Below are 26,453 nucleotides of genomic sequence, written 5' to 3'. Positions count from 1 at the left end.
CCCAGCGTCAAGCAGCATGCAGACTGTCACCGATGGCAGTTACATCAGTTTTAATCATCCAAAAGGTCGACCTTTCTTCTGCTCCCGCTCATTTGCTGATAACAGCCCAGTGGATGCCGCATTCCTTTGGGCCCTACCTGGGTAATGCGATCCCCGAAAATATTCCAGCTACCTGATTAAATTGTGTGTTTTATCTCGACATACGCTCTTGAGCACAAGAGAAACTTGAGGTGTGCCTCGCTGATGACCGCAATGATAACGCCTTTGTTTTGGCGGTCTAGAACTAGCATTGTTACGATTACCAACGTTATTTTCAGGCTGACTCTTCTGAGTTTCGAATCACTGTTTTTGTTTGGATTCAATTTGGTTTTGTTTCATAGTCGACTGACATGGTTCTGTTCCATCTGTGACCAACAGGGGGCATCGGAAGGCTTCTCCTCCAGCGTCGCACCTGTTGGTCATCACGCCATTTGCTCTTTTCTGTTAAAAGCACTGCCACGCCGACCACTCTTGGTTGGATCGTTGGGGTTTTTCAGGACTGATTCAGTTCGTTCAGCCCCTGTAAGTATTTGTTTATTATTTCGGGGTAATTCACATTATGAATGGGCAGAGCTTAACAGGAGGACTGGTTTTTTAAGTCTCATGACCCAGGATACCTTTGCAATCGCAATGTTCTGCATTGCGATTGCTTAGCGACTAATCAGGCCAGCAGGAATGCGGGACAGCAAGTGTGAGGAGTAAGAGTGCCGGTAAACATGCCAAGCAGCGTTCAATGTGGAGTTCTACACGTCTCAGCTCACCTGACAATGAATGGATGGCGGTTCTGTCTGCTTTCCACATTGCCTTTTTGTTCGATTTCGCTTTGAGGCTCAAGTTACATTTTTTTGACCAGTGGTTGGATGCTGCTTCGCTGGCCGTCACCTGGTCAGCTTGATGTCAGGCCTCCAACTTGGACAAATCCGTCTCTTGTTATTCACACGCTCCGAGCGGGAGGAAGATAAGCTGTTCCAGACATTTCCGTGTGGTTCACTGACAAATCTGTTTAGTTCTGCATGGGAAGTGTTAGCGTGCTTGGATGCAAATAAAAACAGTTTGCAAGCGTGCCCGCTCCCTTCCTCACAGCTGTTTGCTGCCTCAATTCCGGCCTTTTGGTTCAAATTGTTAGTGTGATATTTTTAGTGAAGTGGTTCCTGAGTCATGTATTTTTTTTACAGGTTTGGCCAATTATTCCTGGTTGAGGATTGCAGGTTGAGTGAGCGAGCAGGAGACCAGTTGTGATTTGGGGTTTGGCTTTGACACAGCAGCGAGCGGTAGCGGTCGGACGCAGGTGGGGAGAAGATTGGATAATACATATTGGGAGAGTTGGGACGCACTTGAGGTCCAAACATTGGCCAGAAAGTGCTCCATTAAGTTGTTGGAATGACAGATTGGTTCACCTTGATATCGTGGCTGCAAGCAGTCACGCCATCGTTTGATGAATGCCCGGTGGAGCCTTCAAAGTTAGACCAAATGCATTCCAAGAAACTGTTCAACATCAAGTTTGAGGTCCAGACATTTGTTCTCCGAATGTGGACCATAATTCCATCCGGTTTCTAAACGCACCCTCATTCGTTTCCTGATATCGCACCCAGTGCGACGCCCTTTACGCTCTTATGGAATTTGAGTCTTCCTCACGCACTGAAATGTTTAAAAATATATATTTCTGAGTGCTACCGGCTGCTCCTGAACCACTACAAATGCTTCATCCATGCCCATTTTTAGACAGCAGAAAGTAGAACGAACACAAACAATAAAGAAACTGTTTTGTCTGATACTCATAATCTGTTCTTTTACCCACTTCACTTTTTCTTTTACCTGTTGCCCCCCCGAGTAGATTCAACCTTTTGCATATGATGAATCTATTTCCTGTGGGCTTCATGTATCGTCCCTTGACAATAGCAAAGTAATGAACATTTTTCCAAGATCCCAAGCCAAGACAGACACTCAACACATACATTCAAGCAATCAATCTTTGTTGCAAAAATATTTGACTCTCACGGGATCCTCAGTAAAGCCCATGTCCTATCGTACTTCTTGGAAATGTTTTACAGCTTTGGCTGCGGGAGCACTTTGTAGCGATTTGGTGCACACTCACACCGCGAACGTATACAAGAGTGCTTATTCTGGCCGGGGGTGTGTTTGATGTCCTCAATTCAGATGCTCATGGTGATGAATGAAGGAGGTCATGACAATGTTACTCTCTGCGGGGGCACGCAAGGGGTGTTTGATCATCACCAAATACGGGATTTACCAAATGATAAGTACAGAGTAGTTCTGAGACTCAAAGACCATGTCAAGGAGAAGAGGTTTTAATGGCAGATAAATCCACTAAATATGATACTAAATATCTGGACTCAATTGTTGTTTGTGTGTTGGGCCTTCTTTTTTTAAAGATAATTGACCATTTCAAGAATGCATTGGCGGGTCACATATTAAAACATTTCAAACACACAATCTAGAATTTTTATTCCACTAGACTTTGTTAATGAGAACTTCTATTCAAATGATTTGAGTGAGGATGGACCAACAGATGCACTGCCTGGATACTCAAATATCCAGCAGGCATAAGCAAACACTGACATCTAGCGTTGGTATGGAGACCTGCGAGTTCATAATAATAATAATAATAATAATAATAATTTAAAAAATAATAAGTAACTTTAATTTGATACATAAAGTAGATCTAGAATTTGACAATTGTAGTCACAAACGATTAATGTTTTTTTTCATTTTCCTTTATAAAATATGGAGTGCTTAGAGTTATATGGTGCAGTAAGAGGGGATATTGCTTGCCCAGCTTCTAAATTTCCAAAGAAGAAATGGGGGAGAAGAGCAAACTGAAAATAAAATGAGTTCATTTTGATAAACCTGAACAAATATCCATGTGAATATAGTGAAATGTTTTCAGAGTACTCATGATGACGAAAAGAATATGATGACACATTTTGAATTGTTAATTGGTATCTTCAGAAGAGCAAATATCCCGTTGGTTTAAGCATAATTTGACAGTAATGTTGAACTTACCGCCACCTTTCCCGTTCAGACAGGTTTGCTTCTCCTATGATTTGGTGTGCAGCCTGCGAACAAGGATCCGAATTCATCCAGGGTGGCAGAGAGCAGCTCTGTGAACAGAGACACAGTGTACGATCAAGGCTCCCCCAGTCTTAAATAATGTCAACACCATTAGCGACATTAACTTCCGAAGGATTCGAGTAAATTCAAATGCAGCAGGAAAAAGTGCCAGCCTGAAAAAATTGCTTCATGAGTGCATGAGGAGTCCAAGAGCCAGGAAAAGACAGATAATTAAGCAAATGGACTTGTTTGATCAAAACAGTCTGTGTAAGATAAAACAGAAAATAACATGAACAAAAATCTTTTATGGCTTTTTTGGGGGATGGAGCCCAGACCTGAATCCTCTTGAAAACATTGCACGTGTCCAGATAATTCCAAAGATAGGCTCATTTGCAAAAATATAAACATTCCAAGCTCCACAAAGATGTTACTGTAAATTAAATGTAGGAAATATCACAAGATATGTAGATTATTAAACATATAAACTGTGTGCATTTCTCCATAGACTTATTTTGCAAGTCAAACAATTTTGCTCAGACGACCTAAAAATATGAATGCCATTGTGGGCCTGCTGGTTGGCTCTGTGCGGTAAATTTGAAATCACCCAATGATTCTGAAAGTTATAAACAGATTAGATTTGACCTGGTAACACGTAGAGGATGAAATATTGATTGAGCAAAACAATCGAACATAGTCGTACTGGAAGCAGTGCAATCAAGAGAAATGTTTTTTTGAAAAATGAGAAAAATAAATAATTTAATTGCACAATATTGGGATTTAGGTTGTAAATGTACTGTGGTGCTTCTGACAGTGTTTAGGTCATCGGAGGCTTTGCTGGCCTTGAGGCCTCACAAAGCAGTCACACTATAATTCCTATTTTATATATTTTTCTGGGGTTTTTTTTATGTTTCTTGCTCGTTTCATTTTTGATATCAATACCTTGCATACATGTTTGTACTGGAGAAGAAGTTCAGTTCATTCAGTGTCATTGTTCACAGTGACAATAAAATGCATTTTTATCTCGTCTAACCCGAACGGCAACAGACGTTTCCATATCTGTCCAGCAGGGGGCGCTAAATGTTCACATTTGCGTGCCCAAATCAATCCCACAATCCTCACACAACGGCGGTGGATGCATTTGAATGGTTCAAAAACTTCCGAAACGCCAGCGAACGCTTAACAAGAGTTGGCCTTGTACAGTGCAACCAGTTTTTCACCACTTGGACTGACAGATCTGAAGAGAATACGTGTCACCCGACAAACTAACTTGGTTGGTATTTCAATGCGGCTTTTGAATATCGATCGTGGCTCGGTGGTACCGGTTGGGATGGCTAAATGGCAAGGTTGAGCGGCGAGTTTGCTCACACTTAGCAGCCTTGCTAAGTTGCTTATGTTTCATGGCTAAGTTCAATGCTTAACAGCTGCAGGTGGCTAGCTGGAGACTTTTAAGTTGGCTAACGCCTCATCGGATGTTCCGAACTCCGGTGTTGTAAATGTCACGCGATGATCTGCTGCCGTGTTGTTGTCACCACGGTTGAGAGGAGTATTTAATGGTAAGGAGGACATCTGTTAAGCTAGTTGAGCTAATGCTAATACGAGCAGCGTAATAGGAACCCCGTTGTGTTTGCGTTTGGCGTGTTGTTTTTGGGTGTTTTTTTGGGTGCGGATCTAATTTGCATAGCTACGAACTACATTCAAGTAATATTAAACGAAAACCCACTTCTGTCCGTCCACGATTTGATATCTGACACATTCCCCTGTACAATCTTTCTTCTCCTTTTATAGTGTGTCTAAATTGTGACAAGTCCTTTTCTATCAGCGGCAGTTCCCAAAGGTGAAGAAGAAGCCCTCCGATGGCCTCTTGTGATCTCGCCTGCATCTTTCAAAGAACATGAAGCAGGTATGGAGCGTGTCCTCCAGTAGCATGCCTTATTGTGTAAACAGCGTGTTTTGTTTAGAAATGCCTCGTGACAGTGAACTCGTACATTGTAGTGCAGTGGTATTGTTGCAGTAGAGACGTGGCCGTAGTGGCCTCATCCCCTATCCTTCTGTTTTAGGTGGATATTAGAAATAAGGACGAATTAGATAAGGAAAGGTAAGTCTTTGATCCATGTCTATAGGGATGTGTCACACAGTTAACCCCCTTTAGTCACTGGACCTTCAAAACACCTTTATAGTCTGGCATTGACTTACGGTTTCTTGCAATGATGTCAAATGCAACATATTCCCCACTTATCGACAGATACAAAGTGCACAGTCCGGGCAAGGAAAAGAAGTCCTCGCTTTACAAGAGGAAGAGGTCTCTCTGCCTGGAGGTGGGCTTGAAGCTGCACCGTAAAACATCCAATGTTGGTCAAGCCCGTAACCCCGGCATGGCCAATAAAGAAAATGAGGTGACATGCTCGGATGTGCGGGGCAATCACTTCAAAGTTAACTACAGCCCTCCTGCGAGCGCCGCGGTCTCCAAGATGGCAGGGCCCAGCTCCAAGTACAATGACTTTACCGAGGTCAGAATCCTAGTTGAAGCGTCAACATGAGACCTTATTTTGCTTTACTAACAAACACGCTTTCTTTGTTTTCCCATAGCTGTCAAAGGACCACGAAGCAGTGTCTCATATCCTCTTTGGAAGGAATCTTCGACTTAAAGTGGCCCTAACGCTATGGCGAAGAAACGCCATTGAATTTGTGGCTTATCTAATTATGTACAACGCTCGCTGTTCACACTGCACGTTTTGTTGTAGACACTTTGAATGTTCATTGAAATTTTACCTCGGCGCTCTCTGATCCGCAGAATTCAAGACACAGGAGTGCTGCTTGATCTGTTACCCTTCATAACAAATGAGTGAGTCTCTGATTTTCTCAGGAGTTCTGATTGTTTTGCTTTGGAGACTCAAACTTTGACCATCACAAGGCCCTTACCGAAAAATTTTTCCTTTTTGTGCGTGTTTCGTCAGCCTTCAAACCGAAGCATCGTGTTTTTCTATTGGATGCTGTGTTGACCTCATACCCCAAGTCAAAGTGATTCTTACCAGCAAATATGAAGAGTAAGTGCCGTTCCATATTTAAGTGGCTCAATGATGGTCACCCACTGGTGTAAAGTGATTGTTTTCACTCACCCAGTTTGTATTAGCAGAAAAAAAGAGCTGCTCTCATACATCATTCTACTGAAATCATAGCTGATCTTTTATTGTTGACATTTATGTATGTTTTGTCCTTTATTAGACACATAATTGTGGGTTTACACTGGGTTCAGGCTGTCATCAGGAAATGGTGGCCAGACCTTTCAAAGACAGAGAAAAGACTGCTGGACAGTTTGGACAACAGGTGAGAGCTTCACATTGTCGTGGACACGCGGATCACTTTTGAGCAGCTTCGTATCCAGCAGTTACAAATGAATGACAAACAGTCAAATTATTAGCAACATGCCGATATTGCGTGGCTGCCGAATAGCACGAGCTATTCTTTCCTTTGGCTTCATCGTGTAACTGGTCATGCAAGATAAGACCAGCATGTGATTACTCTGCTACTGAAGTAGATTAAGGTTGCTTCGAGGGGGAAAAAAGACCAAAGTCAACACATGCCGCGTTGGTTGATTTAGTGTTTTTTTTTCCTTCCCACCCCAGAAATATTGTGGTCTTGAAGCAACGTCTAAGAGACTTGTGGAAGGACGGAGCCAGTCTATGTCTGGTTTCGGGTTCTACTGGCGACCTGGCAAAGGTGAGGAAAATAAAAATCATTGTCGACGATGTCTTGGGGTGTCGACCAAAATGTTAGTTGGGATTTTGTCAGAACACTAAAGCTGTTAATCTTGTTTAGATGCTCAATTTCCAGATTCGTGAATGTGTGCTGTACTGTTTGTAGCGGCCCTCGCATTAAGAAAAGACAACGTAGTTGAAGCCTGTTAAATTGTTTATCTTGGACAAAATAAATGATTGTTAAAACAACCCGCATCCTGCTGCTTTAGGATGTGCGTAGTCCAGCCAGTTGTTATCGAGCCTACACCTGCTCGGTATGTGAAGAAGCTTCACAGGTTGCCAGATTGATTGTTTCATTGAGTATATGCCGGAATGGGTCCAAAAGTGGCTACTGTATGCACTTAAACATTTTAAGTTGATTACATTTGCACTTCAACATTAGACCATTTCTCATACTTGTTCATGACACTGTGGCCCAGCACAACAGGAATTCCGACATGTATTCATTTCAATTAAAAATTCGAGTTGAACTCTTGAGTTTTCTTGCATTTCTTTCTTCTGTAAATTTAAAAAGTATGTACCTTATGGTGGCACGGCGGTCGACGTGGTTAGCACGTCGGCCTCGCGGTGCAGAGCTGCAGGGTTCGAGTCCGGCTTCGGCCTTCCTGTGTGGAGTCTGCATGCTTTGTTTGGGTACTCCGGTTTCCTTCCACATTACAAAAACATGCGTGGCAGGTTAATGGAGCACTCTAAATTGTCCCGATGTGTGACTCTAAGTGTGAATGATTGCTCGTAGATGTGTGCGCTGCGATTGGCTGGCAACCAGTTCAAGGTGTACCACGCCTACTGCCGAAGACAGCTGGGATAGGCTCCAGCACGCCCGCAAACATTGCGACGATAAGCGATTTAGAAAATGGATAGACGTGCCTTATTTTGGTCCACCCTCCCCAGTTAGTCTTCCAGTTGTATATATTAATAGTATAAGCACTTAGCAGTGTTTTACATGCAGACAAGTGGTATTAATGTTGTTCCTGATCTCAATGTTGCAGGCCATCGAGGCGTACGTCCTTCAGCTGCCCTGACTGTTAATCCATAAAGCACTCCGAGGATGTGACCACTACTGCCGGATCACGGCTGTGTTGTCCGTATGGATGATAACATCCTGCATCAAGACTGGATCAATGTTTTGTTACTCAAAACCTCCAAACTGAAAATGAACTTGACACATCAAAACAACTCGTTAGCGCTGGAGACACTTAAAGCAGGGCTGGGAACACGTCTGCAGCCGAAAGCACAGCGAGTGACTGCTTCACATTGAAGTGGACCGTCTCAGGAAAAGGGGGACATATCGTGGAACTCCATGAGACTGGATATATGTCACTGTGTAGTGCCAAGCTTGTTGTCTCTCACTACATCACTTGTCGCCAAGGAATGCAAATACACTTGGATTCATGAATGGCCCGCTGTTTGGATGTTTCTAACCTGCGTTCTTTGGAATCAGGAACTTGAAGAGTTGCATCAGTCTTAAGTTATGAGTGTGCATCATGTGTGTCCTCCATGTGTGTCATTTGAACTTGATGTCAAGCCAATTTATTTTAATCTTTTAAATAAACGTGAGTAAAATATTTTTTCCCTCCCCTTTTTGTCATTATGGTTGCCGTCCACATCGGTTTTAGCCCTAAATGAAACCATTCCATAAAGGGGCAAAATATAAAACGCCAACACAAAACATCGCATTCCGAGAGAGCGCCTTTCAAAAATAAGCGCTTTTATTACATCATCATCAGACAGGAAGTTGAAAAAATATATAAAGCTTTGGCTCTGAGGTGACGTCATTGTCCGTGCCGGCAGCTGATGTGCAGTTCCTAACGCGAAGAACAAGTTCATGCTGACGCGCTCGCCTTTTAAGCCGATTTTTATCGAGTATTGACAGTTACGGTTTCCAGCATGGGAAGAATACAGCTCTCGTGGCTTTTCGTTCAGGCTGCGCTCGTCGTGGCTTCGTGTTTCACCGATATGGAAACTGGGCCTGGTGCAGGTGTATCGATGCAGACCACCGCCGCAGATCAGTTCAAAATCGAGGGACGGGCGATCGTTCCAGGGGTAAAAACACAAGACTGGGTCTCCACGGCGCGAGTTCTTGTAGACGGTGAAGACTACGTGGGTTTTTTGAGGTACAAATCCTGAACTGATATATGTGCTGACGAAATAACTGCAACGTAGCATTAGCGAGCTAGTTAGTTTCCACCGAGCAAATTTGACATTACTTGGCCCTTGCACGACTCGTCCTTCCAGGCTTTGCTAGTTTACTGCAAAAACTACATTTTAATTCAACTGCCATTTTCGACTCGTCTTTGTCCTATGGAACACTGTTTACGTTTTGGAGAGGTCAGGCCTGCCAGCGTCCGTATGGCTAATGCTATCATAACAAACAAGCAGCTAGCAGAGAGTCGTTTGACTTTGGGAAATAAAAGTAAATCACGTACGTGACGTTAAAAAAAAGCACGCTTTTATACACTTACAGATATGCACAGAATAATCCCAACAAAGCAAATACCTAGTCACTTGGTAGTCAAGGTCTGGTCCTCGAGGTTCAATGTCCTGCATGTGTTCCATCGCTCCCTGCAGCAACACACCTGATCCAAATGATCAGCTCCTGATCATTGGAGGACCGGACTTTGACACCTCTGACCGAGTGCATCATTTTCTATTTACCTCTGATTCAATAGAAATTGGTGGCGTGGAGTTTTGTCTGTAACACTGGAAATAAATAGTATATTCCCCTTCTGAACACATGATTACATGTTAAAACAAAATATATGCATTTTCAGGACATAGACGAACAGCTACCTGTGGTTAGCACGTCTATGTTCCAATTAAGCATTTCTCTGTGACTGTGCATGTTTTCCCTTGCTGCTCAAGCTTCCTGCAATTGACTGGTGACCAGTCCAAGCCCTCACCCAGAGTTAGCTTGGATATGCTCCATCATATCTGTGATCCTGATGAGGACTGTAGAAAATGGATGCACAGATCGACCAGATTGTGGTCTATACACGGAACTTACATTTGCTTTATGCTTCTTTTGCAGAACGGATGGGAGTTTCGCAGTCAACGATGTACCCTCCGGGTCTTACGTTGTAGAAATTGTCACTCCAGGATACCGATTTGAGCCTGTGCGTGTTGATATTACATCCAAGGGGAAAATGAGGTAAGTGCCGCCCATTTAAGTCTTAGTTTGTTTTCACTTGCTCTGCTTGAGTCATCATTTATATTTCTGTCTGTCTGTTCTACAGAGCACGCCTTGTGAACTACATTAAGACTTCAGAAGTGATCCGCCAGCCATATCCTCTCCAAGTAAGAGCAAGCGGCCTACACAGCTACTTCATAAAGAGGGAAACCTGGGGCTGGACTGATTTCCTCATGAACCCAATGGTAAAATATTAACTTATTGGTCACAATTCCAATAATTCTGTTTCACGCTTCTGCACAGATGGAATATATTGTGGTTGACTGTGACCAGTTGTCTTGTGACCTGTGCGACACACTTATGTGCTGTATTTACTTAAAAAAAATTTAACAGTAAGAAAAATGATTTTCATATTCAATCTGTAATAGCTTATATATCCTGATGGGGGCAGTGTGGTGGTAGACTAGCATTTGTTTCTTGCTCCAATATTTTAATTCTCCAACTTTGTTGCACGTGCAGGTTATGATGATGGTGTTGCCATTGCTGATTATTGTTCTACTGCCCAAAGTGGTCAACACTAATGACCCCGAAATGAGGAAGGTAAGATCCTTTACAAAAAAAAAAAAAGTGGGAGGACATGTAATGTATTCTTAAAGGAGCAAATCAATTAACCTGATTTCATCGGGATTTGACTCCTTCGATTGTCTCACGAACATAAGCGATGTGGTAAGCAATGTTTTCTTACTTTCCGTCACAGGAAATGGAGCAATCCATGAATATGCTCAACCCCAACCCCGAGCTCCCAGATGTGTCTGAGCTCATGACAAAGCTCTTCTCGGGCTCCAAGGGCTCCAGCAAAGCGGGCAGTAGCAGCAAGGGCACCAGACCAGCTGTCAAGAGGAGGTAGTACACATAACTCGTATGCCTGGAAAAAAGCACGTCAAGTCACGTATGCAGGATTTTTAAGTGTCTTGCCCCCCCCCCCCCCCCCCCACACAGTTTTGGGTCTACTGTACAGTTCTCTCTATGAACAGATATTAACTATTTAAAATCTACAAATACATGTTGTTTTTTTATTCAGTTCTAACAGAAATCCCTTCACAAGCAGTTTTTCTTCACTTGCTGCCAACGTGTGATTGTAATTCTTACCAATCTTTTCTGTGCTGATCCTTTGGTGTGCTTTGCTGCTAATTCCACAACATCTGTACACGTTGAGTTTTTTTTTTCAGTCATATGACTGTGAATGAGGATAAATTGAATTAATTTTAAGACTGAAAAGCTTGGATCAATAAATTGAAACTGTCTGTAAAAACAATGATTCCATGTGTCTTGTGTGAAAGTTATCCTATTTTATTTTGTGTGTAAATGAGTACAGATAAAGGCCAATATTTTCACTTTAAACATAGACTCTACAGTTGCTTCATAAATGAAATTACTTTTAATATCTTTTTTCTAAATTGGGCAATATAAGGTATACACAGGTCAACTGAAAAAAGACGAGATTGATGCCCCCTTTTAGAGATGAGAAAATGCGGCATTTTGTGCAACCTACCTTTTTTGCTACTTGCTGATAGAGGAAAAAAAGAGGGCAGTTGTATAAGATATCACAATGACATTTATTAAATGAGAGAAAGTGTCAATCAAACGGGCTTTTAAGTTGCCCTTTCTGCAAGTTCAGAATGGTCGGAGGCCATGTTGCAGTTTACCACCATGCATTTCCAGTTTGCCCTGGACAGGCGTTTCAGTGTGAAACTTCATTTTCTGAGCTCAGCTATGTGCTTACCTTCACGATTTAGCCATCATAAAATCTCTACCGAGTTAATCATTTCAACTGAATAGGTCAGGACACACGGGCTGTGTTCAAGACAAAATTGTAAGCCTGTGACAGAATTTCTCATTTCATTCTTCTAATTTTTACACACAGATTCACTTTCACTGAACTGCACAGACAATGACCACAGATTTGATCACAAAATGGCATTCGACCTCTGAGCGGAAGGCACAGAGTTGGACATGACATCATCAAAAGTCTGCAATGATTCTTAATATTACAGCATCAGACATTAATCGCCAAGAAATACGGCAAGCCAGGCGTTATGGATACTGCACTTTACTTGATATAGGAGTTGTCGACACCTGACATTGAATAGTTTTTTGTACTTTAATATGAATGTCGATAAATAAAGCAGATGACCAATTCATTCTGAATGTCATATTACCACCGTTGGAAGTAATGCAGATCAAGAGATTAGCCCTTGGAACAAAATGCACTGCAACCAGTTCGATGGAAAAAGGAAAGGAAAAGTTCATGTTGATTCAAGTCATTAAGCCTTAATGTAAATGACTCATTAACAGGAAAAATCATTTTTTAATTTCAAGCCGACATTGTGTCATACCTGTGAATGTTTGAAAGGAATTTCACATTTAAAAACATGCTGACTTTATGATTCCACACACAACATTGTCACTTTGGGTGGCAAGGACACAAATAACTTAACAGCTAATAAAAATAATAATACACTTGTTCAAGTTTCTTTCTTACTGTTATTTTGTAATTAATAACTGCGAAGGAACATCTGATTCATTTAAAATGTTCTGACCGACGTGTATTTCACAAAAATAAGTCAAGTAAATAAATAAATCACATGCAGCACTTCATGCCGACGACACAATAGACCATATCGGGAAGAGCAACGTGATGACAAAAGCAACTCGTGTGCCGTGATACTGGCGGACATTGGTGGTCTACCGGTTCCCATTACTGACCGACTCACCCCTTTACAAACGCCCCGAACGGCGGCCGGACCACAACTCTGCTAGGTAAACGGGCAACAAAACCACGAGTTAACCATCAAGTCATTTTGTGGTTGACATTCGCGTTCTGTCCGCACCAGTACAGCTTGTCCTCACCTCTCTTCCTCCTCCACTGGCACAGCAGAAGCATACGGAAGGTCTTCTGGAAGGTCTTGTTGCACAGGGCGTAGCACATGGGGTTGACGGTGCTGTTGACGTAGCACAGCCAGTAGCCAAGGTGCCAAAGGGACGTGGGGATGCACGTGGCACAAAATGTGGAGATCAGCACCATGATATTGTACGGAGTCCACGTGAGGATGAACGCCAGCAGAATGGCGCTGAGTGTCTGGGCCGCCTTCTTCTCCTTCACCAGCACCATTCGCTTCCTCTTGGTGATCTGGTTCTTGAGGCCCGCGTCCATCGGCTTGGAGGCAGTGGAGGAGGAAGGCGAAGCGTTTTTCCGCTCGGCATCGGGAGGTCGAGGAGCTGCCGGCGTAGGGCTGCCTCTTAGACCCTTTGAGCCAGGTGTGAACTTATACGAAATGCACTTCTTACTACTCTCCTTGGAGGGGGTTGAAAAATACTGATCATCCGCGTAATCCGTCGCTTGGCCATTCTTGTCATTGGGACCGTTATCTCTCAAAGAGCCTTGCGGGGTCTCGATGGAAACGTGACGCTCCTCCTCGTCAGATGAGGAGTAGCTATTAAAGGAGGTGATCTGGTCAGCTTTCACCCACACTTCATCTGACCTAATGGTGGTTTTTGTCACGTTACTTTGGTTGGAGGACGACCAGGAAGCCTGGCTCCTTTCTCTCCTCTCTCTGGTGAAATGGAAACAAGAGCGAATGGTGGGTTTTTGCGGTTGAGTTCCCTCGGAGACATGATCGCTTGTGAGCCCTTGCAGCTCTGCCAGATCCTTGGTCCGCTTCTGCGTCTCCTTGTAGATCCTACAGTAGAGAATAGTCATGACAGAGACTGGGATGTAGAAAGCGGCAATGGCTGTCCCAAATGTGATCACTGGCTCTGTTAAAAACTGAATCTGGCATTGGTCCTCGGATTCCTTTTCTTCCCCTACAATGTACTTCCAGCACAGAATTGGTGGTGCCCAAAGGACAAACGACACCAGCCACGCAAGGCCTATCATGAGGGCGGCCCTTTTTGGAGTCCTCTTAGCCCTGTAAGTCAGCGGCCTCGTGATGGAGAAATATCTGTCAAAGCTGATGACCAGTAAATTCATCACAGAAGCGTTGCTGGCTACGTAGTCCACAGCTAGCCAGAGATCACACGCGAGGCTTCCTAAGGACCAGTAACCCATCAGTATATATGTCGTGTATAAGTTCATGGAGAGCACTCCGATAATGAGGTCTGCAAAAGCCAAACTCAGTAGGTAGTAGGTGTTAACCGTCTTCAGCTGGCTGTTAACTTTGAAGGACACCATGACCAAAACGTTACCAACAATCGTGATCAAGCTTACGATGGCAGAGACTGTTGCTATGGTGATAACCTCCCAAAGGCTATGAGGGGCGGCCTGGGTATGCGTTGTGTTGTCAAAAGTGCTGTTTGGAGGATCGACATCCATGATGGTGTTCTAGTTGCCCCGTTGGTGGTTGAAAAATTAGCTGGAAGGTCTTCTCTGCGGCTTCATGGAGAATAAAATAATCCTGTGAAATAGAAGGGAAAGATCAAGATACAAAGATAAAGCCATTTCTATGCAATCTGGGGTCATAAGGGACTGCCTGGTGACCAGGGACAACTTTAATGTATTTATTTTACAATTACTAAATTCTCATTGTGTTGACATTGTCTGAAAATGTGTCGCTTATTACCAGTCAGGCAGGCCGATAATTAGATTACGGGCTCTGATAAAGTAATGTTTCTGTTTGTGTTGAAACTAAGTAGCTAATTGAATGTTTACTTTCTTGTCCATTTTATAACGTATTGCCTATTATTAAAATTATGTGCAGATTCAATATTTGTGATTGTTTTCGAAATGTAAAAACACCAATGTACCCCGGAACCTATTTCACGTTGCGTGTTTGTCGGGACACTATTCGATATAACACCAACACAAAATTTTAGGTACGACACGTAAAGCGGTCCGATGGTCAAAGTGGGCTGTCATGGAAGGTAAACCTAACAGAGGCAGAGGAGGCGGTTGGAAAAGAGGTGGCCGCGGTGGAAACGACGGCGATAAATTTTGCGGAGATCGCAGAGGCAGAGGAGGCCACCACCGCGGCCGGGCCAAAAAAGATCACCACCGTGGTCGCGGACGTGGGGGTGCACATGCAACGGAATTCCAACACTGGGTAAGAGTCCGCTTTCCCAAAGTTGCCTGCAAACCTGAAACATACGGAAAGATGGACTTTCGATTCCACCGTCGTTGTTAAAGTTCGATAGCCATATCCTGCCTGTTTTAGATGTATCCCATACTCCAACACGATTGATTCAAACGATCCGCTCATCAGCAAGCTCTGCAGAAGCTTGAAACGATCGTGATCGTTTGAATCTGATGTGTTGCCGTTCGGATGGATCTAAAACCGGCACGATATGACTCTCGCGGAACCTTACCCTTGATCTACACCGTCACTGAGAAACACACTTACAACTTCAGCCTTTTGCTGACATACTATTAATTGGAACAAAACAAGTCTCTTTTTATGCCGTGCACCTCAGCATGTGGTAAAAATCACACCAGTCCTCATAATGCGGTGTGGAAGTAATACAGGAAATCTTGCCAGCTTGTGTAGTTTGATTAAGGCTAAATAATCAAACACTTGAATTATGTACACATTTGATCACTCAGCGCCTGCACCGCATCCGTGTGCCTTGTTTGCTGTAAAAATGACACTAGACTCCGAGAGGGTTCTTCACGTCTTCCGGCTGGTTCTGTCAGCTAATTCCCGTGTTGTTATAATGGCAGAGTCAGAAAAGAAACAATAGGGGCCCAATGATTGCAATCAAAGAGACCTCCTTTGGGATTTAAAGCCCTGCTTGATTGCAATCATATAAAAATCCCCCGAGGGCATCTCTAACAAGCCTGTGGTCCTCTATTATTGTTTCAGGTAAACATGAACACTGCTCTGTTTCTTGTTGATTTTGGTAAGAGGAAAACTGAACTAAGAGACTTCCACTAGTTTTGACATAAATACAATTAGTCCAGTGCTTGTTTGTCATGTGCACAAATGATTCAAATGCAAACAAGCGCATGATGATCATGTGACAGAATGTTTCCAAATTCAGTTAAGCAGTCTGAGCTATTGTGATTCTCTATCCACATTTTGCTGAATAAGCAAATTCCATCCATCTTCCACCGGCTGGTGTGCAAAATTTATGTTAGAATTTTTTTTGAATCGCATCTTCCTCATTTGTATCTTTTGTCAGGACCAAGTTGAGGGTGACTCTCAAGAAGAAGGTCAAAGTGCCGTTTTCTCCCGGAGAAAACTGGAGTCCAACTGGGACCGGTACGAGGACTCGGAGAAGCAGGAAACCACTGACAATCTACCCACCCAAAGAGGAACTGACTACCATGTCCTTCTGGGGTCTGCAGGTAAGATTTGGTCTGCGCAAGAGTAATTTGTGTCGCCTGTTCTTTTATTGTACAATTTCGGGCAGTGTTGAACGGGTGATGAGATATTTTGGATGTCCCCCAAAAAGTTGTCATTTTAGAAGCCATCATCTTGAAAAGTACTAATGAAATGGCGAAATGATTGGCCTGCGAAATGATGTCAAATTGTTTCGGCGACACCTTGTATAATGACTTGAACAGAAAATAAAACACTGGACTAAAAGATTACTGCGTCACTCATATTTACTTATATTCCTTTGCTTCCCTTGAGGTAAATAGATGGAAATTTGCCCCTGTGTCAAATATTCCACCGAGTCTGACTGCACTCGTCTGAGGTTGACTCGGTAATCCCAATTAGTGAACAGGAAATGTGTGTTGTCTTCGGGGACCTTTTTAATTGCCTTGCATGGACACTGCTTTCAGATGGTCACAAAAACACATTTATTTCTTGTTTGTTTCATTCAGCCGTAACGCTTTTCGTATTTCTTTCTTTAGTAACTTCGTTTTATGAGTACTGTAAATGCATGACTATGGATGCACGCACCTCTGCAACTTGTTATAGCAACTTTTGGTTTTATTCTTTATGAGGAAGAAGGTAGTAAAGTTGGGCTGAAGCCTTCTGCAGAATTAGCATTTAAATACTTTTTATTTTAGTCATCGCTTGTCTCTCATTTTTTTGGAAAAGGGGGTGACCTAAAACCTCACTCTGAATTTCAGGGCAAGTTGCCTCTGATTTGCATAACTATTTGTGACCAAAGTTGTTTTCTGTGTCATCTCGGCACAGCTGTGACCTACACTTTGGTAGCTGAGCTAAAGTTTGATTCCGTCTAATTTTAACTTGGTGTGGTCCCCTTTTAGGATGGAACAAATGTATTGCGGATGAAACGAATCACGATCGACCAAATTGTGCATATGGATCTTTTTTTTTCTTGGTTGTTCTTTTCAGTCGTAACGCTTTTCCTATTGTGTTTGGCTCAGTTTTTGTGTTTATACATATATATAGACGTATTTATTTTACTGTCAATGACTTCCAAAATCATTATGGGCAGTCAGTTCTGAGGTATTTCATCGTAATAAGTCTGAGCTATCTTTGTGCATTTTTCATCTTCCTGCTATTTTTATAGTTTGGAGTGTTCCAATGATGCATCAACCTTGGACTTTCTTTTATAGCGCACATGGCAAAGGTGCTCTCGCGACTTGTGCGGCTCAGTATCCCTTGTCTGTTTTTTTTTTTTTTTTTTGCCCACATTGTCAGATTAGTCATGCTGTACAACAAGAGGCCGATGCGCTCGAGAGAATACTTAATTGTATGTGGGAGGCAATGTTTTTGTAGCCAATTAAGCTAGCCCTAAAATCAGGGATCCAGCATCAAAATGTCGTTTTGCAGCTTTGAAATGACACAGAACACAAATGACCCGTCAGGTTTTGCAACAGTTGTAGAAATGTAGGCGGTGAATCTGAAAAGTACAATATTGGCCTGCTACCAAGAGTCACAGAGAATTCACGCTAATTAGCAGCCTGTATGACACATTTACAAGTTATGAAGCCCCAAATCCCCTGAGGAGTTGGCACCGACTAATTCTTGCTAATTGTAATCTATGTTGAAGGGAATCAAGAGCCAGAAAAGGATTTTTAAAAAAAACATTTTTGGTAGAGCTTGGGGAAGGTTCAATGACGTGTGGTTAGTGTTCCCAAACGCTGAGTGGACTTTTTTTTCTCCCCTTGATTCCTACCTTAAACGGTTTTGAATTTGCTGAGTCTTGGTGCGTCCTGTAGTAAGCGCACACCTCTCACTGTGACATTACCGGTGGTCAAATGTTGAAAACTATTTCTGAGTCAAATTTAACCTTTGGAATCACTTTATATGCTGTAGTATGTACACGTGGTAGATGTAGCCTAAAATGTTCAGGGGAGTTATATAATCTACATTTATATAATCCTATACTGCGGCTTTTTATTTAAAAAAAAAAAAAAAAAAAAAAGGAAGCGGATGCCACATGTCCTTCTTTTTGAGAGTTCTGTGTTTCAAGGGTTCGAAAATATTTTGTTGGTGCCCCATGGTTTGACTTTTTACAGTAGGTAGCACCTGCTGCTGAGCCAAAACACTGAAGGTACTTTTATCGTTGCACTGTGATCTCTTCTGCTTTCCATCCACTTCAAGATTCACAAAGGGATCCTCTAGTCATTTTCATTGCTTTTCCAAACTAAGGCTGAGGCTATTACAGGCAAGCAACCTTGCCTGTAATAGCCTCAGGCTATTACAGGCAAGGTTGCAATATTGCTCCAGGCCTTTCAAGGAGCAATATTCCTTGAAATATTTCAAGACCCCATCCGTGTCTTTTCAAATCGATTTTGTGTAGAAAGGTTGCTGTCACCCGAACAAGCCGTTCTGAACCAGATGAGCGCTCTGCACTGTTGCGTTTCCGAAAATTAAAACGCATTATTCTGTGTGGCTTTCCGGAGGAGTTAATTGCCGTCAACTGTTTTGTAACCCTGAGGCGTTTGTTGTGTGTTTTTTTTAACCTCCTCAGGTTTCTATTCGATCATTGCTGGGGGTGGATTTTGCTGTTGCCATGGCGAATGCACACATGTTGCCATCCTCTTGTTTGAGGTGTGTCATGTCTATGTGAGTAGGGGATGGGGTGAGGGGGGGGGGGGTCGTATTGACTGTGCTAGTTATTTACATCTTTGCGTTCATCCATCCACACACATTAGCACGTGGATCAATCCTACTCCCCCGCAGCCTTGGTTTACCGAGGCCTCTAATGGACACATATCAAGGCTCAATCATAATGAGACAAAAAGGAAATTGCATTAGCAAGTTGGCGGTTCACCGAAGGAGATACCGTCCCTAACTGATATAAATAGCAGCAATCATGCCTTAATTTAAATGTTCCGATGTTGTTCATTAGAGGCTGATGCCATGCCCTCACGGAAGCAAAGCATTCCAGGCACTCGCTCGCTTTTCCTGCTTTTGCTGATGACAGTGAAGTCGGTGGAAGGAGGCGTGAGGCTAAAAACAGCACTTTTGATCATAGACACTTGAGCTACCATCCTACGGAACAGTCTACACGTGGTCATCTTGAAATAACGCGCTAGCAATGGTTCACTTTGGGCCAGCTTGGTGTACGCCACAGAACATTTGTTTCATGTTTTGTTTTTTTTGTTTTTTGCATTCGGCAAAAGTCATCCTGTACGGTGGATGTCAACACAAACCTGTTAAGGTTTTCGTTCTATGAAAAAAAAAAGAGGCCAAGGTTAACAATTTGTAAAAGTTTTCCACGATAGAAGCTGTACTACTCAATTCGGGGCGGGCGGGCGGGGGGGGGGGGGGGGGGGGGAGAGGAAAGAAAAACCAAGGCATATAATTTGGTTTGACAAAACCAGGCTTCAAGTTTCTGCTAGAAAAAAAAATTTGCAGACAGGAAAGCCTACTTATAATAAAAGAATTTCATTTGAGGTTAATCGGAGTAACTAAGTGGTGGCATAAACCCGTTGATGCCGGAACGTCTTTTATTTCAAAAACGGATCAGCACCCGCAAGCATGACTACGCGGCAGCGTTTTAATGATACTTAAAATCTAACCAACTCAGTCTTCATTCCCATCACTCCAAAATAGACACGCGCAACACGGTCGCACATAGTCTTTATATACGTCCAAGGTTAATGATCATATTTGTAACTTGTAGAGAAAGTGTGAAGCTACTATTTCTATTTGGATGGCATAAATGTACAATAGGAATTTGAGCTATTACCACTTTGGCAGCCCATCAGGTGCAGTTTTTCTTTCTCTTTTTTTTTTAACACCGTAACGCCAACTGCTCATTCAACCATCAATATTTTTTGTGTAATTACATTAAAAATCCAATTTAACTGGACAGCGAAATGTGTTGAATTCTTGTCATAATATCCACTTCAAACAGAAAACAGACTCACCCCTCGTGGCTTTGTCGGCAAAACGCAATCCTCCGGCATTAAATGGGCGCTTGGCCAATTCTTTGATACTGTCAATTGTTTTTTTTCTTTCTTTCCTCCTTCCGCTTGGCAGTTTTTGACTCCCTCCGGCTTTTTGCCTGTCAGCGTGGCGCTTTGATTCTTTTCTCTGAACGTTGGCTTCACACCTTTCCTCGCCGGCTCTTTGGTCCCCTCCCCTTCTCCCTCTCGCTGACTTTGTTCTTCCCCGCTCGACTCTCCAACGAGGTGAAAAACACGGTTGTCAAATACCGGTTGGTCATCCCGACGTCGCACATCCTCATCAGTTGCTAAGGAGCTTCAATATCGCGCCATAACGTGCTGAATCGTCCGAGTCTATTTCTGGGACAAGATGCAACAGCTGTTTTCTGCAGCGAGGGGCCACGCCGGTACTGTCAGAACCTTTTCATCGTAAAATTGTGATTTAGCTGTCCTAGAGAGACACAAAACAAATCACAAGAATCTGTATTGATATAGATGTATATCTCAAGGTCTTCGTTCTTCCCAGAAGACCCAAGAAAGCTTTAAAAAAAAACAACATTTTTCACTCACCCTGCAAAGTTTTACTCACTCCGTTGGCCCTCCTTGCCGCAACTCTGGTCGTTGATGCGCAAGGGTTTGATGCTCTTGTCCTCAAGCAAATTGCTGATCCAAAGCGCTGATTCCAGAGCGTACGCGTCTGATAGCTTCATCCTGTACCAGGGTACTGAGCAACATGGAAGAGGATGGAGGAAAAGGTGAGGAGGTGGTGGAGTAGAAGGAGTACAGTCAAGCATAAGGGGGAGGAGTCTGAGGAGGAGTCAATGTGGATGTCTTTGCAAAAGGGACGATGTTTTGCTGAAGCACCTGTTGTTCGCAGTATTGATTGATTTGATTCTTTGACAAGTCAGGCTTCTCTCCAGATGAACAAATGCACCGTTTGAGGGGATGCTTAACCCTTTCGTGCACTGTAGTGAGCGCTGTAGTGACCGCGGTGTCCCTGAAAGGGTTAAAGAGGTTCACAATTGACTGAATTTATTGCCGACAGATAGTGGAGAACGATGTCACAGCTGTCTCTGTCATTTCCAAAAGCCAATGATTTCAAATCAATGCGGTGTCGAACGAAGCACTGAGTCATTCAATGTCAGGATTCTCTTACCTCAAAGATAATTGCTTTGTGCGATCCACGTCTCCCACATTGATGCTCCCTATTATGTGATGAATAACAGTTGTCATGCCAATAGAAGCCTTGATTCCCCCCCCCCCCCCTGATGCGTTTCCATCGAATGTTACATTTGGCGGTGACTTTTGACACTTGCCCAAGATGGACCAATGATTCAAGTCTGACGTCGACCCAAAGCGCCGACAAGAGCCATGGCAATTTGTCACACCGAGATCAATGAGGGCCATTTAAAAGCCAGAAAACAGGTCGGCTTTGATTGCTCACAGCATTCAACAATTGCAGCGATGACACACGTAGGAGACAGTTGTCACAAAGAGCCACCTCATCGACATGTATTTGTTTAAACACACTGTAGCATCTATTCATTAGCCGAGTCGAGGAGGTTATTTGTCCCTAACCGCTTTTGTTTGTTTGTACGATTATTGTGAATTAACACATGAATCTTGATGACTAAAAGTGGTCGAAACCAAACGTGTACAATTTGCTCTACAAGTCGGAGGTTTGGCCTTGGCTCAGATTCACCATAAACAAAGTGCGCTGTCCGCATCCACTTTTGAGGATCACTTTATGATCACCGATAACTTTGGTCTCTTGTTGAAATGCCTTTGCAGAGTTTTCAATTCTATTTTATGTGTGTTTTGTCACTCATGTAAAGTACTGCGGCCCTTGTGGGGAAGAAGAAAAAAGGAATGTCTAAGCCTTCTGTTACTTTGGTGCTTGTTCAAAGGCAAAGTACCAAGTCTTTATTTAGCCGTCAGTGGGTGCATTGTTCTTATTCTGTCTCCTTTAAGCGTGAGAAGAAACACTGATAATCTGTTGTCTCTTTGGTTTTCAAGTTGAAAAATATACTGTTGCGGCACACAACTTTATTTTTTATTTTTTAATTATGTGTCTTTTTTTCCGAATTTGGTTCCCATCCATTCTTTTTTTTTTTTTTTTTGGAGCGTGCTAGCAACGAAACCAGAAAGTAAAAGATTTAAAATATCCATCCATCCATTTTCAATACTGCGTTTGCTGCTCAGGGCCTTGGCAAGCTGGCGCCTTCGCCATCTGATTAAAAGGCAGATTACACCCTCGACTGAGCCATCGTCTTTTTGGAAGTTTGTCATAAAATTCTTGTTGCCATGGCTATGTCGATGCCGACTGATTACCTGGATCGAGGTTCAGGGTGTCAGAGGGCTCCTAGATCGTGTAGGAGGCAGGTTGTTCGCCAGTTACCCACCAAAGGAGACGGACGGTGCAGGAGGAGAATTCGGGGCTGAAGGGATATTAAGCAGAGTAACAGAAGAGTAAACACGGGACATCCATGGTGCTGAGTTTTTTCTTCTTCTTCTGATTTTCCATTCTGCCAAAGATTTCCCAATTGCCCTGTTACCCAAACCAATTTCAATTTGTTTCGTAAGATTCTATTAAAAAAAGAGAAATGAGTCTCAGTAGCTGGAGACATTGGATGGGGGGGGGGGGGGGGGGGGGGTGGTCCTCAAGTGTCTCTATTACCAGAGAAAGCGATGATGGGATTTCAATGACACCGTTCTGCACGTTTCATTTGCTTCGTGGGCTGTCTGAGAAATAAGAAGTTCCGTTTTGATGCCTCGTTTACTGACTGCATTTGAAGATGACAGTACTGTACTGAGGTTTCAGAGTAAACATTGAGTGGCTCTGCCATCTTTTTTTTTTTAACCCACTTTTTTCCTATTGCTCGTTTGTCATGCCGCTTTGGGTTATAATTAGGATTGGTTGACAAATTGATTGTCATGCCGTACACCAGCAGCTGTTGCATGATTTCATCCCGCTGTCACGTGAAGCTGACCATCTTCGGCCTTTGTCACCTTGAAAGCGGTTCTTTCCACACCTCATTTTTCTCTCGCCGCCAGAGAGCAAAAACCCTCCCACAGATTCTCCTTTTTGACCCCCATCACTTTCTGTATTGCAAAGCAGTCAAGGACAACCACAGATGGTCCCGAGTGCCACGCATGAAAGCAGCACGTCCGCAATATTCGACACACCGGGCAGGCTAGCGAGCGACGACTGCTCTTCTGTCAGGTCTCCAGCTGAGCCTCCATCTGTGTTTGTCAGACTGACCCGTGGTCCGCTGTTTGTGACTCCGCCCTAACAGTACACCTGCTGAATGTTTAGCATTGATGTGGCTTCGGTTTGGAGCCAAGCGGCCACCATCATCAGAAACTAGTTCTGGCTTAGTCTTATTTTCGTGCCCTCCTTGCTCAAAATCAGCCTCCTGTCCTTTATTCTGTGTAAAAGTTGTAGTTCTAGATGATATTACATGTATAATTTTTCTTTTTTGATTGAGCGCATAGCCACTAGGGCGGTGCTAAAGAGCCGCGGGTCGCTGCCCCCCCCCCCCCCCCCCTGATTTAACTTGTCGCTTGTCAGACTTTTGGGCAATGGCAATTATAGAGTTCCCCTTTTTTATCTTCAAACACATTTGGTTCGGAAATTATTTTGTCTGCAATATTCCCGCCCACCTGTTTATTGCACTTCAAATGACATTCCTGCTCGGATGTGGAGATGAGCGCAATTATAATGAGAGCTTAGAAGAGCCCTTCATCCCTGACGGCCAGTGCCTGTTTCTCGTTTTACAGTTCTTGTGGGTGATGTGTTCCAGCATGTCCATTCGCACACCATTTGCCACAAGAGCTAAAAAAGATGTTCACAAGTTGGGGTTGACGGATGGACGTGCTTCTGCAGCTTTCCGACTTGTTGACAACGCAACCTCTGTGCTTACATGCTTCCGAGAGCCCTCGGTGCGTTTTTTGCTACTGTTCTTGACTCTTTACACAACACCTATGATTGCTTTGCTTTGTTTGGAAATGAACAAATGTGTCATGACATCGTCCGGTAAATCAGATTGCTCTCATAATGGCTGAGGTGTTAAATCAAATACTCTTTCCCTGTCATCCTCAGGGGATTGCTTCACTCAATTCCGTTTTGCTGAAGAAAAAGACTGGGAGAAGGACACGTTTTCTTCCAGTCAGGTAAATCTATACTCTTGATTTGAGAGCCGTCGATTCGTCAAGGTGACCTAATATGTGGTGCACATATTGGACCAGCATTATTGAATCAATATTTGCTTTTATTTTTTTTTAAAGTCAATTTTTTTCCCCAGCACCAAAGCCTAATTTCCAATTACTTTTTTCCAAACGAGGGTTGCTTATTGGCTTGAAGAATTCCACTTAGAAGCACGCTGCTATTATTCACTCATTAACTTTCTCTTCACTGAATGTATGAGCCGCGTGTTTTCAGATGTACTTTACTGTTTGGTTTAAGATATCTACCATGTTTGTGGACCTCCCGGCGTTGGCTAAGAGACTCGAACAAGTACCTCTTCATCAGAGGCTCTACCTGGAAGCTGAGCTCATTCAGGTAGCAAGTGAAATGGCACGCTAGAGTTATTCAACATCATGATTTGTTTCCTCTTGAGAATCGTACACGTTGCACAGGATTAATGACACTGGAGAATGGAGACTCGCACCGAGATGAAACGTTTTACGAGAAGACAACGAAATAATCTATACAAATAAGCCCTTTCGAAGTCACGTCTTCTTGTTTTATATTGCAGGTTTCAACACCAGTCAATTTGCCCACAATGACTTTGGCCCCCAAACAGGAGGCACCCTCCTTTACACCATCATCCATACCGCCAAAAGACCCCGGCATTGATCTTAATCTCACCAAGACTTTAAGCCGCACCGCCAGCTCTGACTTTCAGGCTCCCTCGAGGACTGTTCCGCTCTTGGTGGAGGACGTGGATGAAGAGTTGGACCAGCTGCTCACTTTAGCGAAACCAGTGCGCCCTGTCTCAGGAGGCCACTCTGTCAACGTTGGGAGCCTCGATGTGATGAAAGGTTAGCACCGAGCATGATAATGAGTTCAGTTCATAATGCAGATGTGCATTTCAATGCATTTGCTTGTACGATAGAAAAATGTTCACGAATTAAAAAACTAGCCAAATGGCATTAATTGATGGCAGAATCTCACCTAATGTTCTGAACTCCTGCTGTAATTTCAGTGTGAATTGAGCAGATTAATGATATCCAAAGGTCAGTTCTACACGGATGTAGCTCAACTTCCCATAGTAGGATAACAGATGATTTTTTTCCTGAGACCAGGGTTTACCTGCATGGCAGATTAACAGAACACTTTTAATTGTCGCTAGGTGTGACTGTGCGCGAAAGGTTGTTCGATTTTGTATGCCCTGCAATTGGCTGGCAACCAGTTCGGTAGCTTCTTGTGCCGGGGGGGAACAAGGATTTCACTGATGTCTTCTTTCAAACCTCAGATTGTGATGCAGTGACTGAGGTACCAAAAGAAGAGAAGATGGAGGAGGCCAAAGAAACCCAAATTGCACCCCCTGAGTCCAATTCTGTCAAGCAGGAAATGTCTGAGGAGGACCTGGAAGACTGGTTGGACAGCATGATCTCCTGACGATCACAGAGACGTCGATTATGGCCCAAAAACAGGAGATGCAAGCAAAAACCTGGACAAGTAGAAACCAAAACACACACACGGTATCGCCCCTCAAGATGTTGAATCAAATAGGCACATTGGTTGTGTTTAGCTCGATTACCACCACCACCACCAAAGCAAAATGACAGAGGCTGGGTCAGGAATTTTGTTTCGCTGAGAAGTGCTGCACAAAATGCGCAGCTCTGTGCATTGATTGACTCGTGTCATTTGGCGGCTGGGTGAAGTGCTCCCTCCATGAATGAAAATATAAATTACCGTTTCATTTCTTCATCGCTTTTGTCGACATACTGTGGGGCTGCTTGTGAACAAGTAGCCACTTGCATCGCCTTGTCGCAGTGCCCGAGCTCTGCCCCTGGTTGTCATGGTAACAAACAGTTATAGTATCTCCTTTAAGTAGATGTGTAAAATGAGTGTGTTTGCAGTGAGTCTCATCAGAGGTCAGATTTTTACCTTGGACCGATCAAATATGTCAGTATTAGAACA

At 43.3% G+C, this 26,453-nt stretch overlaps 4 protein-coding genes and 1 long non-coding RNA gene across 7 annotated transcripts; 3 read left to right on the top strand and 2 right to left on the bottom strand.

Moving 5' to 3' along the window:
* Positions 1–3,039: 3,039 nt before the first annotated feature.
* On the bottom strand, positions 3,040–9,443 carry LOC147187538 (uncharacterized). Its single transcript, XR_015097695.1, has 3 exons — positions 9,364–9,443; positions 7,388–7,512; positions 3,040–3,161 (listed from the first exon to the last, which is right to left on the bottom strand). It is a non-coding gene; the product is annotated as an uncharacterized LOC147187538 (long non-coding RNA).
* On the top strand, positions 4,223–8,433 carry katnbl1 (katanin p80 subunit B-like 1). 3 transcript variants are annotated; one of them, XR_015097694.1, is made up of 10 exons: positions 4,223–4,381; positions 4,897–5,011; positions 5,169–5,206; positions 5,354–5,618; positions 5,698–5,813; positions 5,903–5,953; positions 6,066–6,155; positions 6,365–6,435; positions 6,735–6,828; positions 7,856–8,433. XR_015097694.1 is itself a non-coding variant. In XM_086100738.1 (10 exons), the coding sequence occupies exons 2-10, from the start codon at positions 5,003–5,005 to the stop codon at positions 7,886–7,888; spliced, it is 798 nt and encodes a 265-aa protein (XP_085956864.1). In that variant the 5' UTR covers positions 4,223–4,381; positions 4,931–5,002; the 3' UTR covers positions 7,889–8,433. The 3 variants fall into 3 exon arrangements, 2 of the variants coding, with proteins under 2 accessions (XP_085956864.1, XP_085956863.1); XM_086100738.1 differs by having other exon boundaries at positions 4,931–5,011; positions 6,334–6,435; XM_086100737.1 differs by having other exon boundaries at positions 6,334–6,435.
* On the top strand, positions 8,626–11,311 carry emc7b (ER membrane protein complex subunit 7b). Its single transcript, XM_086100739.1, has 5 exons — positions 8,626–8,980; positions 9,895–10,014; positions 10,100–10,238; positions 10,513–10,593; positions 10,751–11,311. Exons 1-5 carry the CDS (start codon positions 8,754–8,756, stop codon positions 10,898–10,900), a joined length of 717 nt encoding a protein of 238 aa, XP_085956865.1. The 5' UTR covers positions 8,626–8,753; the 3' UTR covers positions 10,901–11,311.
* Positions 11,312–11,644: 333 nt separating this feature from the next.
* On the bottom strand, positions 11,645–20,538 carry chrm5b (cholinergic receptor, muscarinic 5b). The gene is made up of 2 exons (XM_086100850.1): positions 20,288–20,538; positions 11,645–14,447 (listed from the first exon to the last, which is right to left on the bottom strand). Exon 2 carries the CDS (start codon positions 14,363–14,365, stop codon positions 12,845–12,847), a length of 1,521 nt encoding a protein of 506 aa, XP_085956976.1. The 5' UTR covers positions 14,366–14,447; positions 20,288–20,538; the 3' UTR covers positions 11,645–12,844.
* On the top strand, positions 14,861–26,229 carry aven (apoptosis, caspase activation inhibitor). The gene is made up of 6 exons (XM_086100851.1): positions 14,861–15,092; positions 16,168–16,333; positions 24,408–24,478; positions 24,771–24,866; positions 25,063–25,348; positions 25,783–26,229. Exons 1-6 carry the CDS (start codon positions 14,907–14,909, stop codon positions 25,926–25,928), a joined length of 951 nt encoding a protein of 316 aa, XP_085956977.1. The 5' UTR covers positions 14,861–14,906; the 3' UTR covers positions 25,929–26,229.
* Positions 26,230–26,453: the final 224 nt, after the last annotated feature.

This window comes from Hippocampus guttulatus, chromosome 20, assembly GCF_054856545.1.
Source record: "Hippocampus guttulatus isolate MCC_2025c chromosome 20, RoL_Hgut_1.0, whole genome shotgun sequence".
Taxonomy (NCBI): Eukaryota; Metazoa; Chordata; class Actinopteri; order Syngnathiformes; family Syngnathidae; genus Hippocampus; species Hippocampus guttulatus.
This window is presented reverse-complemented; position numbering and strand designations above follow the sequence as displayed.